The following is a 14,448-nucleotide window of genomic DNA, read 5'->3' as shown; positions in this document are numbered from 1 at the left end:
ACAGGTGGTGGAGGATGATGTGACTCCACTGACTTCAAATAACACCATATCCATTGAAGTTCCTACAGAGATGACACTAGGAGGAGATGATAAGACAGATGAGCAGGTGGAGGATACAGCTAAGGTTGGAACTCAGGAACAAGGTCATAGGGTCATGCTCAGGAGTCTATTGTAGCTAATAGACCAAGAAGAATCTTTCGTCGGCCGGCTAGATATGATGATGTGATGATTGCATATGCTTTGTCAGTAGAGGTCATTGATGATTTGGTTTCTTCTACATATAAGGAAGCATAATTAAGCTTTGATTCAATCAGGTGGAGGAAAGCTATGGAGGAGGAGATGCATTCTCTTCAGAAAAATAAAACTTAAAAACTTACAAAATTACCAAATGGCAAGAAAGCAATTGGATGATGCAAGTGAGTGTATGCAAAGAAAGAAGGATCTTCTTATGGGGACATTCGATACAAAGCCAGATTGGTTGCCAAAGGGTATGCCCAACTTGATGGCATTGATTACAAAGAGGTATTCTCACCTGTTATAAAGCATTCGTCAATAAGAATACTATAGCATTGGTAACACTGCTGGATTTGGATTTGGTCCAAATGGATGTAAAAACAACCTTTCCACATGAAGATTTAGAAGAGGAGATCTATATACCACAACCAATGGGTTTTAAAGCTACAGGTAAGGATGATTTGGTATGTAAACTGAAAAATCTCTTTATGGATTGAAGCAATTACCGTGACAATGATACAAGAGATTCGACCGTTTTATGATTGACCAAGGGTACATGAGAAGCCTATATCACTCGTGTGTGTACATGCAAAAGCTACGAGATGATGAGTATATTTATTTATTGTTATATGTTGACGATATGCTCATTGCTTCCAGGAATTCTTCAGCTATTAGGAAGTTAAAAAAGGAGTTGTCATCCGAATTTGAGATGAAGGATCTTAGATAAGCAAAGAAGATATTGGGTATGAAAATTGAGAGAGACAGGGTGAAGGGGAGGTTAAAGTTAACTCAGAGGATATACTTGCAGAAGATGCTGAAGAAATTCAGTTTTGATGGCAATGTTAAGATGGTGAGTACTCCATTAGCTTCCCACTTTAATCTATTAGTTAAGATGTCACCTGTTTTAGTTAAGGACCGTGAATACATGTCCAAAGTTCTTTATGCTAATGTTGTGGGTAGTTTGATGTATACAATGGTGTGTACAAGACCATATTTGTCACAGGCCATGAGCATGGTGTCTAGGTACATGCACGACCCCAGGAAGGGTCATTGGGAGGTCGTGAAGTGGATCCTACGGTATATCAAAGGTACCGTGGATGTTAGTTTGGTGTTTGAGAAGAATGGAAGAAATGAGCAGGATTGTGTTGGATATGTGGATTCTGATTATGCTAGGGATCTTGACAAGCGTCGGTCTACTATTGGATATGTGTTTACACTAACAGGAGCACCGGTGTGTTAAAGATGTACACTTTAGTATACATTGGCTCTTTTTACTACGGAGGTAGAGTATATGGCGTTGATTGAAGCTGTGAAGGAATCTTTGTGGTTACGGGGTTATTGAATGACTTAGGGATTGCACAGGATACCATCAGGGTAAAGTATAATAGTATGTCAGCTATTTATTTGGCAAAGAACTAGGTGTATCATGCCTGAAAAAAGCACATTGATATCTGATTCTATTTTGTGCGAGATGCATGTATTGGATGATGGAGACATTATATTAGAGAAGATGCACACAAAGGACAATCCGACAGATGTGTTGACCAAAGTTATCATTGGGGTGAAATTTAGACATTGTTTGGAGTTGTTGAACATTCTTCATTGTTGATGGCCTTTAGAGGCCATTTGGGTAAACTATGTAAGACTTGATTCCTTGGGCAAGAGGATACATAGGCAGTCAGTTTGATGCAGCCAGCTTGATGAGTTGATATTGACATGATGAAGATTGTTAGAGTTCTCATTTGGGTTCCCGACTTATTGTGGATTGAGTCTATTGTTGTGGATTGAGTCCACTTCGTATTGGACGTAACAAGTGGGATGTTTGGTATCGGGTCGGCTCAGTTTTATTGGAAACTTTGCCGAGGTGAAGAATTAAGGAAAAACCCAGAAAAACCTGTTTTTAGTGTCATGAGTCGACTCAAGCCAGTCGTAAGTCGACTCATGTCTGTCATGAGTCGACTCATGAATTGATGAGTTGACTCATGAAATACCTTGGAATTGTGATTTCTTTTCTGCTCAGTCGACTGATAGGTGATCAGTCGACTGATGAGTTCGTTCAATCGACTGATGATCTGATCAGTCAACTGATAACGGGTTTCTGGGCTATTTTTTGTTTCTTGTTTGGTTTGGGATTGGGTGTTTGTATAAATACAAACACATTTTTAGAGTGTCTTAAGGAGAGTATTAGCAGCCTTTTGAGCACTTTAAGTGGGAGAATTTGTGAGGGACTTGAGAGTTTTGATTTTGGGTTATATTTGTGAGATTATTGAGTGACTGTAATCTCTATTTGCACACACTCTCTCTTTATTAGTGAAATCTATCCCCTCTTTGCTCCGTGGACGTAGGCACATTGCTGAACCACGTAAATTTGGTGTCTTGCTTGTGTGGTTCTTGTTTTGGTTGTTGATTTGTTCTCCTATCTTGTTTGTGTTTTCTATTCCGCTGCGCACATCATCAGTCCTGTCATCAGCTCATCCTTGGGAGGGAGCAAGGATCTTGTAGAGATTGAAGGATAACTGAGACGGATTTGTGATGCGGGTCTGCTTGTTGGGTGAGTGCGGCTCAGACCCGCTAAGAAAAATGGGTCGACATGGGTACCTTACCGCTAGCAACAGACCTGTTGGAGTGCTTGCACAAAGGCGCCACTTGACTTTCTAGTGCAACATGACTACATGATTGTACCCCGGCCCGTCTTCTAAAATATAATTATTTAGCTTCAAATTATTCATGCCACACTAAACTAAAAAGAAGAAATTATCAAATAAATTTTGTTTTAGACTTACTGTTTCTGATTAAATTTCTAACCGATTGCAGAATGCAACATACGATTAGTGGGCTGAGATGGTACCAGTACTGGTGAGATTTTGCAAACTAAATGGTTTCGTATCATGTAAAACTGGCATGGATTGACTTTTCTATCATCTAAGTTTGTTGATGATTATCTTCAATCAGCGTTTTTTTGCAAGTATATTACTTGTTTAATTGAAATTTTAATTAAAATGAGATGTTAGTTTTATATTTAATCAATTAATTTATACTACACCTCATTTTTTACAGTCGAATCATTTCTATTGTTATATGTTTATTTTGCTAGTATTGATGTGATGGTATAGAGCTCAATCGATGCTGCAATGTTGATGGGCATGCTGAACATATATTTTTCCTGGCAAGTTTGTGTTGGCTTCCAGTCATTCATGAATTATTAGTGAATTGCAAAAGAAATACTATTAATTTTTATTTCTTATGTTATTTTGTTGATTTTGCTTGCTGTTTCAGCATTCCTTGTATGCTCAAATGTTTCTGTGAATTCTTTTTGAATTTTTCTTTCTGAGAGCTAGTACTTTGCTACCATTTCATTGGCAGGTCTTTACATGTTACTACTTTGATCGATCTGTATAGGTTCAAACTGTTTAATTTCACCGAGTTCTTTTAGACATCTTTCCTAAGTTCATATTGGTTGCAATATTTAGTTGGCATCTGAATTTCTTTACCATGTTCATGCCTGGCTTCTAACTGAAGTAAATGTTGCAGAAAATGTTGTGGTGGTACCTTCTGTTCCTTGTTCACCATCAGCTTTATGAATGCTGTGAAATTTACTAGAAGCTCTCAAACTTTGGTAAGATTCTCCTTTTTTTTATTCTGGAGAATTCTATTCAATATTTTCTCAGCAGCATGTGACTTTTGCAATGATGAGCATCATCCATATACGCTACATAAAACATTGGAGACAACAACCCTTAACTGTCTGCATTTGTTTCAAATGTTGGTATGTACCAATGTTTTTAGAGAAAACATTGGGAATTTTGCCAACGTTTTTGTCTAATTAAAACTATGGGAATTCATCATCCCCTCTAAAAGGCTCATCCCCTTTTTAGACCCATATGGTGTAAGTAATTAGATTTTCAGTGCTTTAAAAGAGTAAACTACCTAGTAACTAATTGTTTAAATCATCAGTGCAAGTCGACGACCAAGTGTAGCCTTAAAAAAATGTGTAAGCTGTGGGCCTTGCAACACTCATTGATTTCAAAAGTGCTATATGTTAGCCTAACCCATTCTAAGTTCTGCAACGATTTTTTGTGCAGTGCTGACGTTTTCAACAAAACGTTGATGCCCACAGTTCCCATTCCAACATTTTTTGAAAATGTTGTTGCCTCGAATAACATCATAACGTTGTTGGATGCCATTATAAAAGTTGTAACTTACTAAGTATTTTGTAGTGATATAAAATAAGTGTGACGTACTAAATAAAATTTGAAGACCATGTGTTTCATTTCAATTTTTAGAAAGCAAACTCAAGTCTTATAAGTTTCTTTCATATCCAAGGAATGCTTCGATAATATAGTTACTTTATTGGATTCTTAAGGAGAAAAATGACAGATTAGCAATTGTTAGATGTAGTGGAGTGCACGAAAAATTCTTCCCTATCTGCAAGCTAAGAATCTTATTCTCTTTCCTCCAACTCCACATATTTATTGTTTATTACTGCCAGATGCCAAAACTACGCATCATTATCTTGTCTCTCGATCATTACACATTTACAGCCGATACTTTTTTGTTTGAGTCTCCACAACAAGATGTTCAGAGAATTTATTAACCACAAAAATAAATACCGATACACATGAAAAGAAAGATATCAAAAGAAGAAAAAGACTAATTTTGCATATTGAATCAAGGGACCACGTTGCTGTGAGTCGTCGATCATCTACTCAAGCGAAAGAAGAGATGATCATACAATCACAGGTGACAAAAGAGTGACTGCATTGGTTGAGTATGTTCTGAAATTAACACTCTCGTTCTGTTCGTTCCAAATGTAGGAGCAGCTGACAAGCACAACACAACCTATGCTATCCTGCATGCGTTAGGGTTCTCATCACTGAACATAGACGAGACCTGGTTTCCATCGCTACCCTGGTTCTGATAATACCCATCGCCTCCTCGGTTCTGATAATACTCATCACCTCCTCGGTTGTGATAATACCCTTCATCTAGCCTATTCTGGTAGTACCCATCATCTACCGGGTTCTGATAGTATCCGCCGCCATTAGGTTCCACACTGCGGTATCTCACATCTTCTGCAGGAGCCCGGAGATAGCCATACTCCGTCACATGAGGCGATGGCCTATAGTTATTATAACTGTGAGTGACATAGTAAGGGGCCTCGTGCCCAATCTGGTGACCCATAGGAGGGTAGTCGTTCCAATGTTCTCTAATAACACGGCCATGGGGGTAGTGGTGCATCATATGGACTTGCTCTACATCTTTAGCCTCACTCTTGCTCGCTTCTTGATCTTCTTGTGATGGTTTAGAGCTCTGATCAGGGGCCGAGTTTTCTTGGGGTGGGGGCTCTTTTGGGGGATCAGTAGTCGGCTCCACCGGAGGAGCATCAGTTGACGACTGTGGGTTATTATCTTGTTTTGCTTCCGGTTCGGTGCTTGGTGGTGGATCAGAAGCGCTAGGCTCGGTGTGGGAACTTATGGTTGCTATCTTCCTCGTCTTCTTGATTGCTTGCACGAGGGTTTCAGGTGCAGCTTGCCCTACAACCGTCAACTTCTGTTGAGGACGATCAACGTAGACATTGTGTACACCTGTAGGATTCAGAGATAGGGGTTTTGGGAACGGTTTGGGTGAAGGAGAGATTTTGATTTTTTTCAGAGGCTAGAGCTAGGTTACCTTCGATGCTGCTGATTGCTTTCTTGATTCTCTGAACGCAGCCATTGCAGTCCATTCTGACATGCAGTTCAGTTACTCGAGCTTTCTGTTTTAGCACACCAATGTCTTGTTAGTTGATAGAATCTTATTTTCTACGATCAAAAAATTTGAAAGAAGGCAAGTGCTCAACATAAGTTAAATATGAAAGAATAGGATTTATGTAGTTGACCCAAAAAATTTTCAGATAAAAGATTAGTTTAACATACCTCCATGTCCGCAGCCATTTCCTGATCAGGAAATAGACCGCGCGTGCAAATTCCTTAAGGTTCTTAGAAGCTTGCCGAGGGACGAACTGAGAACAAAAGCCTGCGCGTTAATTTGTACTCGGAGGAATGGAATATTTATGGAGCCAAAAGTTGAATGGGCACAAAAGGAATCTTTGGGCGCATGGAGGTGAAAAACATGATGGGGGGAGGTCCCTTGAAAGAAGCCATCTCTTCTATTCTCCTCTACTTTAACTCTTTAAGTCAGTATCTAAGTTTTGGAGCTTTGCATTTTAATCAAGGGAACTTACTTTATGTTTTTGCTGGGGCTATGATAAAAAGCGTGATGAGAATATCCCAGCCGACCAGAGGAAAATTAAAGTGGTTTTTGTGGTAGAAAAAGAGTAGAGGTACTTTTGATGAAGGATATCCATTAATCAAGAATCCCATCCAGAGAGGAGAAAGAGAAATATGGCTCTTGTTATAGGACAAGAGAGGTCCCGTGAGAGATGTGCATGGAAGATATTTTTCTCCCTCATTATGTATCTTGTAATATTTGTTCCTCTACGTTTAAGATTCCCTTACCTGTATACAAGGAGGAAAACAAGCACCTACGGGCTTCTATGCGCATCTCAGTCTCAGGTTGTTCTATTTCTGTATCCACTTCATCTAGGATGCATCTTGATGTCTAAGAATCTTAATGAAGTGCCCTTGTTAGTTAGCAAGTACAAGAACACATGATGATAAAAGCCTAAAACATGAAATGAATTATTATGAGGTTACATTTAAAAAAAAAAAGTGTTCCTTGATTCGCAGGGTGGTTGTGGCTTATCTAAGAAAATGTGTGATTTTGCTTTTTATAGATATTTCATGAATCTTCTCTGTATTGTAATCCAGTCCAGTCTAACTATACGAATGAGATGGTGAACTATTGACGTATATTCATCTTAGATATTGCTTAGATTGAGCACACAATTTGTTGCTACCATTAGTAATTAAATGTATTATGCTTTCATCTATTTATTTTCCATTAGGGATCATACTATATGAGTCTCTACATCTCTCTATACGTAATTGTTTTATTATATATTCTTAATCAAACACTGGAACTTAGGCATGTAATTTCTCTAGAATGGGGTACTTGTAGATACACTTTATACATGTATAACAAGGGTTAGTCCCTTATCGTCAATAATCTTTTTCGTCAGCATTTAGACTTCCTAATGTCCAAACAAACTTATATATATGTTATTTATACTTTCCGTGTGGGTAGCACATGTTACCAATATATTGCAGATAGGTATCCAATATTATAGTGTGTTACAGAGAAATCTGTATTTTCCTATAGGTATTGAACATATACAGATGTACATATACAAAATAATGAAGGGATAATTATATTAGAATATCAAAGTCTCTAATTGCGCAAAAAAAAAAGAGTAATAAGTGACCAACCAACAAGAGTTGTATGTGCAATTAACCCAAAAACATCCAATTGTGATTCCTGAGAGATGAAAAGGATATGTGAGCACAAAGTCCTTTCTCCAACAGAGGAGGTAATTAGATGCCAATTGAAGTGCGGTGGGACTCTGAAAGAATGACTGTTCTGTCTGTATTTGATCGCCTGTCATTGGCCAGTGAATCATTTGGGAACCATGTCAACCCCAAAGTACGTAAGCTCCCATCTTCTACATCCGTTATTGCAAGAGCTTTCCTTTTCTGGGTATGGGCCTTCCGCGATAGATAGCGACATAGCCAGCTCCTTGAAGATTTTAGCGATCGATAAGACTCAAAAGGTGCTTTCCTTTTTAGGACAATGCACAGTTCACACTGGCTTAGGACAACTTCACAGGATGATCGTCCTTCGCTGGTGGAGAAACTTTATGGAAAATGTGGGATATTAATTGGTGGTATGGGTGGAAACTTTTTGAGATATTTTCAACATTTTACTGTCAAGACTTAGCTTTGTGTGAAAATGAATCAATATTTATGTGACGCCCTTGTCCATGGTCAAATGGAGAAACTTCGATAACCTTTGTTATTGATCCCATATTGATGATAAATCGGTCAGGACCCACTTCCATCATTGATTACAGTATTTTGGGACTCTGGACATTAGAATAATCGACTACGTCTGTTGTTCATATTTGGGATCGATTGTGTCATCCCTGCCTCTTACTTATATATCTGGAATAGATGGGATGCATTAGCGTTTTATATTTTGTCTGATTGTACAATTATTTATATTTTTTGATATCACAGTATTGTCCTACACCAGAGTAGAGGATCATATTGAATAAAGCTAGATTTCCGTCTAAATTGAATATCCCTAACAGAATTCTGTCTAGGATGTTGGTCTAGTAAGTTTTAGTCGAGAATGCGGCATTCTAGATGGAATTCCGTCTAGAAAAACCATTCTAGACGGAAACACATCCTAGACGGAACAAAATTCCATCTAGAATATTTCTAGACGGAAAAGATAACCGTCTAAGATAATTCTAGACAGAAATTTCCATCTAGGATAGACGGAAATTCCGTCTAGGATAACACATAAACATCATAGACGGAAATTCCATCTAGGATGTCATCCTAGACGAAATTTCTATCTAAGACGGAATTTCTGTCTAGGATGCTACAATAGTTTTTTTTTTTAAGAATCTACTTTGCACGGCATATAATCTCACATGTACAATGCACAATATTGCACAACACCAAATCACATTCATATCCAACACAATCTAATTATATTCTAATATAAAATCCAATTATATTCAAATAATACATTCACCAAAATACAAGAGCGATACATAAATTATTTACATAGATAATAACTAATTTTCTATTTATATATTTATTTACAATTGGAACGAAATGAGATATATTTATAATCTTTTTACATTCTTCTATCATCTACTCCATTGCTTGTGATATCCTACCCTTTCTCAAAGGCTTCACAAACACGGATGTTCAGCTGCTTAAATTCCATTGCTTGTCTGTTCAATTTGTAATAGTTCTCCTCTTATAAAGTAAACATGTGAACAATTCATATATTTTAAAAACAAACAAACAAATAAATAAATAAATTGTAATGGAGCAACTCACTAAATATAATTGTAGCTCTCATCTGATAGTGTTGAATCTGCAGATCCCGTTGCAGAAATACAGTTATTGAAATGATTAAATGACAGACCGTTGACCTGGAAAGAAAGACACAGTTGTAAGACCATCTCCAACCGAGCACCATTTTGAGGCAAAACTGGATTTTGCCGCTACGAGAGGTCTCCAACCCAGCGTCATTTTGGGCGCCATTTTAACGGTGAAGAACAGCGCGACGCCTATGGCGTCGCGCTGTTCATCACCGCATTACTGTTCATTTATTTTTTTTTCAAATTTTTTTTACCTCATACTTTTATGTATTTACAATTTGACCCCAATTGTTTTATTAAATGTATAAAACAACCCCAATAATATTTAAATTTTATAATTTTACCCCAATTGTATAATTTGGACAAAATAAATTATTTTTTAAAAATAAAAATAATGCTAAAATTTAAAAGACATTATTATTAATTATAATATTAAAATCTAGACATTAAGTAAAGTCCCATGAAATATAAAGAGCAATCCTAATACACGTTTGGATCAGCAATGGAATTCAAATCTTTTATTATAATTTTCCATTCATCTCTATCTTTTTTCATAGCTATCTTTTCTCGTTCGATATCAAATGCTACTTGCATGTCCAAGCTCGCCTTGTCTAACCTGTCTATAAGTCGGTTGTTGGAGGTCTCGATGGATTCCACTACGCTTGACTCATGATCATCATTTTTTCTTTTCAATTTGGCTTTTTTTTACCCCAATAGGTCGTTCAGATGGAGTAAATGATGACAGTCCAGGAGATGTTGATATAGGAGATTCCGGAGTGGGATTATCTAATTGTGACGAGTCGAAGTTCACACTTTGGGGTTGTCTTCGACCAACTTGTCTTGCTGTGGGAACATCATCTTTAAATTTTTCGAAATTTTTAACCATATTCCAGACATGATCAAATTTGAAACCTTTTTTGTACTTTGGTTCTTGCATAAATAACATCTTTGCTCGAACTAACTGCAAATTGTAATGAACATCAAGTTATGTTTTTCAACAATAATAATAAATTTTAAATGATAATTAATAAAATACTTACAATATCTTCATCTGAAGCACCACTTGGATTCAGATTCTCTACTTGTCTCAAGCACGCATTCAATTTCCTTACTTCATTACTTATGATTTCCATTCGAGAACGAATTGATCGGCTCGTACGCATCTCAAAATGCTGATCTCGAAGTTCATTGTATTTGTCCTCCACACGAGACCAAAATGCATCTCGAGACTGGTTTCTACCGATAATAGGGTCTTGAGAAATATCCAAGAATACTTGACAAAGGAGCACATCTTCAGTAATAGTGTATCCAGATGATCGAACAGACTTTTCTTTTGTAAAAAGCGGTTGGTTTGGAGATTAGAAATACTTTGAAGAAATACTTCGAATTGGGTGGTTTGAAGTAGAAACCGTGAATGTTATTTATAGCCAATCCAAATTTGTTTTTTTTGTTTGAATTTGAATTTGTCGGTGGTCAACATTTGAAATTGAATCGTTGTGGACAAACTGATCAGCTTTACACATTGTCCAACGTTGTCGGTGGGAATCATTTTTTGAAAACTAATCAGCTTTACACATTGTCCAACGTATACACAGCTCAGCTTTCCTTGAATTGTGTGAAAGCTTTGTACGAGTGGGAATTATTTTTTAAAAACTGATCAGCTTTACACATTGTCCAACGTATACACAGGTCAGCTTTCTTTGAATTGTGTGAAAGCTTTGTACGAGTGGGAATCATTTTTTTGAAAACTGGTCAGCTTTACACATTGTCCAACGTATACACAGCTCAGCAAAGTTTTATAAATAGCATACTAGATTAGGTACATCCACACAATTATTCGTTGTTGTGTTAAAATTATTATTCTCTATTTCTGCATACCTCAATCATTCTTTTCTTACTCCAAAAATGAATTTCGATGTTGGAGGTCCATCATATTTATCATCATCTTCATCTTCGGATGATGATAATTTTCTGACCAATATCATTGCAGAGATTGATGAAACCGAAGAAGTAATTTGTGAGTACATCAACAACAACATGATCATCGCTAACAATTTACGTTAACAAAACTACCAACCGATCCATGGTGGCTCGACTCTCGGTTATGCAGTGATTAACCGCGATCGAGAAACTGCGCATCAGAATTTGGTCATAGATTACTTTGTCGATAATCCACGTTTTGGAGAAGATATGTTTCGTCGTCGATATCGGAGTCAAGAAGTTTGCTCATTCGTATTGTTGATGCAGTGAAAGATCATGACCATTATTTCCAACGACGAAGTGATGGACTTAGTAGAATGGGATTATCACCATTACAGAAAGTAACAGCTGTTTTCCACATGTTGGCATACGGTCTACCAGCTGATGCTACGAACGAATACGTTAAAATAGGTGAGTTAACAACAATTGAAAGTATGACAAGATTTTGTCGTGCTATGGTGGAGATATTCGCAGAGCGGTATCTACGAACACCTAACGCTAACGATATTGCTAGGCTATTCTATATTGGTAAAAAACATGGTTTTTCAGGAATGTTAGGAAGTCTTGATTGTATGCATTGGAAATGGAAAAATTGTCCAACAACATGGTCTGGGCAATACACAGGACGTAGTGGGTCACCAACTATTATCCTTGAAGCTGTGGCAGATTATGATCTTTGGATATGGCACGCATATTTTGGTATGCCAGGCACCAATAATGATATCAATGTGCTGGAGTCATCTAATTTTTTCTCTAACCTAGCTCAAGGTATTGCTCCTCCCGCTCAATATGTTATTCAAGGAAAAGAGTATAATATGGATTATTATTTAGCTGATGGTATATATCCAAAATGGGCTACTATTGTACAAACAATCCAACAGCCACAAGGTAGAAAGAAAAAATATTTTGCCATGAAACAGGAAGTATGTAGAAAAGATGTAGAACGTGCGTTCGGAGTTCTCTAATCACGATTTGCAATTGTGGCAGGATCAGCACGTTTTTGAAAAAAACATGTATTACATGACATAATGACTGCATGCATTATTATGCACAATATGATAATCGAGGATGAACGTGACCTTTATGCACCAATTCAAGAAGTGAGGGAAGCACCAACACCAGAAGTTGATATGGTAGCAGATGAAACTACAAGATTTACTCAATTTATTGCACGTTACGGAAAAATCAAGGATAAAGATGCCCATATTGCGCTTCGTAATGCATTGATAGATCATCTATGGGAGGAATACACTAATTCAGATAGTTAAGTGCATACTAAATTTGTAATTTTTACATTGTTGTTAATGTTTAATTATTTCCTTGTATTTTATTTCCTGTTGTGTTCTTGAATGTAATATTTTGGCAATATCAATAATAAAAATATAATATTTTAGCAATCAAGTTATTTTAATTAATAAAATAATATTTTATTGTTTTATTAGTTTAATTTTTAAATAATAAATCATTTTGTTTGGAAAATATGTGAAAAAATAAAATTTGATATGTGGGGTTAATTGTTGAAATAGTTAAAAATATAGGGAATAAAAAATAATAATATAAAAGTAGATAAAAAGAAAGATACTAAGAATATTCATTTTTGGTGGAAAAAAATAGTGCAGTGGGTTGGAGATGAATTACTGTTAGATGTGATTTTTGCACCATTTTGGTGCAAAATTTGCACCATTTTGGTGCGATGGGTTGGAGATGCCCTAAGGCATTATATTAATAGTGTAAGAAAAACAAGTTGTACAGACCCAATCTGAAACTGATATGAAGGCATTATAGTAAGGTTTTGTTTTGTTCGTAAAGGATGGACCTTCTTTGTGAACTTGAGTGGGTACAACGTACTTAGGGGGACGTGGGGAGGACACGAGAATTCGTGCCCATGCTCTCTGCTTTCCCCCCATGCTAAGAGTGGGTACAAGCATGGCACGTTGCCTCCCCCATACTCCACCAAGCTCATTTTGAGCTGGTTCCAGCAATGCACATGGGAGCATTTCTACTATAAATAGGAGAGGTTGTGAGATGAAATTGGGGTGGGGAAAAATAAGTGGGTTGTGTGGAGTTCTTTTGGGAGAAAAGAAAGAGAGGAAGAGAGAACTTGTATAAGTTTGGTATTTTTCCTTTATAGTGAAACCCCCTCCCGTGGACGTAGGCTAGTTAGCCGAACCACGTAAATCTCATGTTTGTATTTGTCTTATCTGTGAGTTGCCATAGCTTGTAGGTTCCCTCGACATTTCAGTCCTAGAACTGATGAGAGGAAGAGTGTATATTTTACTTTGATGAAATATATCACTTTTAATTCTTGTTTCCTTTGAGAAATAAGAATTTCACCATCTATTCTAATTTCCTTTGAGAAACAAGAATATAGAGGTTGACTTGTGCTTTTGTGACAACGAAAGCCAGGGCTATCTCTCAGGTGATATCGCTTCCGCGGCGTGAGAGCGTGACTCTGCGCCCAACAATTGGTATCAGAGCCCTTATTTAGATTGGCGGTGGTTGAGCTACTGATCTGAGGTGATGGTTGATTATTGTGTGGTAAAACACAAGGTATTTGTTGAAATTCCTGAGAGAAGCGGACAAGCGGAAAATGGCAACTACAAGTAAAACAATTAAAGTTAGAAAGTACGAGATTGAAAAATTCAATGGGAAAAATGATTTTTTTCTATTAGAGGATGTAGATGAAAAATTCGTTGATTTCGCAGAAATTGCACAAAGCTTTGGTGGGAAAAGAGAAGAAGCACAAGGACATATCTGATGAGGATTGGGAGGAGCTGGATCTGGAAGCACGAGTGTCGATTATCCTTTGCCTTAAAAGGGATGTAGCTTTCTTGGTGGACGGGGAGGAAATGGCTGCGGGCGTATGGTTAAAGTTAGAGAGCACCTTCATGACGAAGAGTCTAACGAACCGGATCTATTTGAAATCCAAATTGTATACTTGCAAGATGGAGGAGGGTTCATCAATCCGGGAATACATCAACAAGTTCGATAGGATCTTATCGGATTTGAAAGACATTGAGGTGACAGTGGAAGATGAGGATCAGACACTTCTACTACTTCTATCTCTGTCGAAATCTTATGAGAATCTGGTTCAAACACTGATGCTTATGAGCGACAGTTTGTCGATGGATGAGACTAGAACGACGCTTCTAGCGGATGATCTTCGAAAAATTACA

General features: G+C 37.2%; 2 protein-coding genes across 3 annotated transcripts; one reads left to right on the top strand and one right to left on the bottom strand.

Moving 5' to 3' along the window:
* Positions 4,746-6,336, bottom strand: LOC109849511 (heavy metal-associated isoprenylated plant protein 5-like). 2 transcript variants are annotated; one of them, XM_020419359.1, is made up of 3 exons: positions 6,150-6,336; positions 5,905-6,035; positions 4,746-5,819 (listed from the first exon to the last, which is right to left on the bottom strand). In XM_020419359.1, the coding sequence occupies exons 2-3, from the start codon at positions 5,957-5,959 to the stop codon at positions 5,074-5,076; spliced, it is 801 nt and encodes a 266-aa protein (XP_020274948.1). In that variant the 5' UTR covers positions 5,960-6,035; positions 6,150-6,336; the 3' UTR covers positions 4,746-5,073. The 2 variants fall into 2 exon arrangements, with proteins under 2 accessions (XP_020274948.1, XP_020274947.1); XM_020419358.1 differs by having other exon boundaries at positions 5,905-5,989.
* LOC109847096 lies at positions 11,590-12,237 on the top strand. Its single transcript, XM_020416341.1, has one exon. The coding sequence runs from the start codon at positions 11,590-11,592 to the stop codon at positions 12,235-12,237; it is 648 nt and encodes a 215-aa protein (XP_020271930.1).

Source organism: Asparagus officinalis, chromosome 7, assembly GCF_001876935.1.
Source record: "Asparagus officinalis chromosome 7, Aspof.V1, whole genome shotgun sequence".
Lineage (NCBI taxonomy): Eukaryota > Viridiplantae > Streptophyta > Magnoliopsida > Asparagales > Asparagaceae > Asparagus > Asparagus officinalis.
The sequence above is the reverse complement of the archived record's forward strand: the minus strand, read 5'-3'. Positions and strand labels throughout refer to the sequence as shown.

What these genes read in the sequence shown, in the direction of transcription:
- LOC109849511 (XM_020419358.1), bottom strand. An exon ending in AGCAATCAGCAGCATCGAAG is followed by an intron (nt 5,820 to 5,904) that starts GTAACCTAGCTC and finishes TGAATCCTACAG; the next exon opens with GTGTACACAATGTCTACGTT.
- LOC109847096 (XM_020416341.1), top strand. Translation starts at nt 11,590, where the DNA reads ATGGGATTATCACCATTACAGAAAGTAACAGCTGTTTTCCACATGTTG.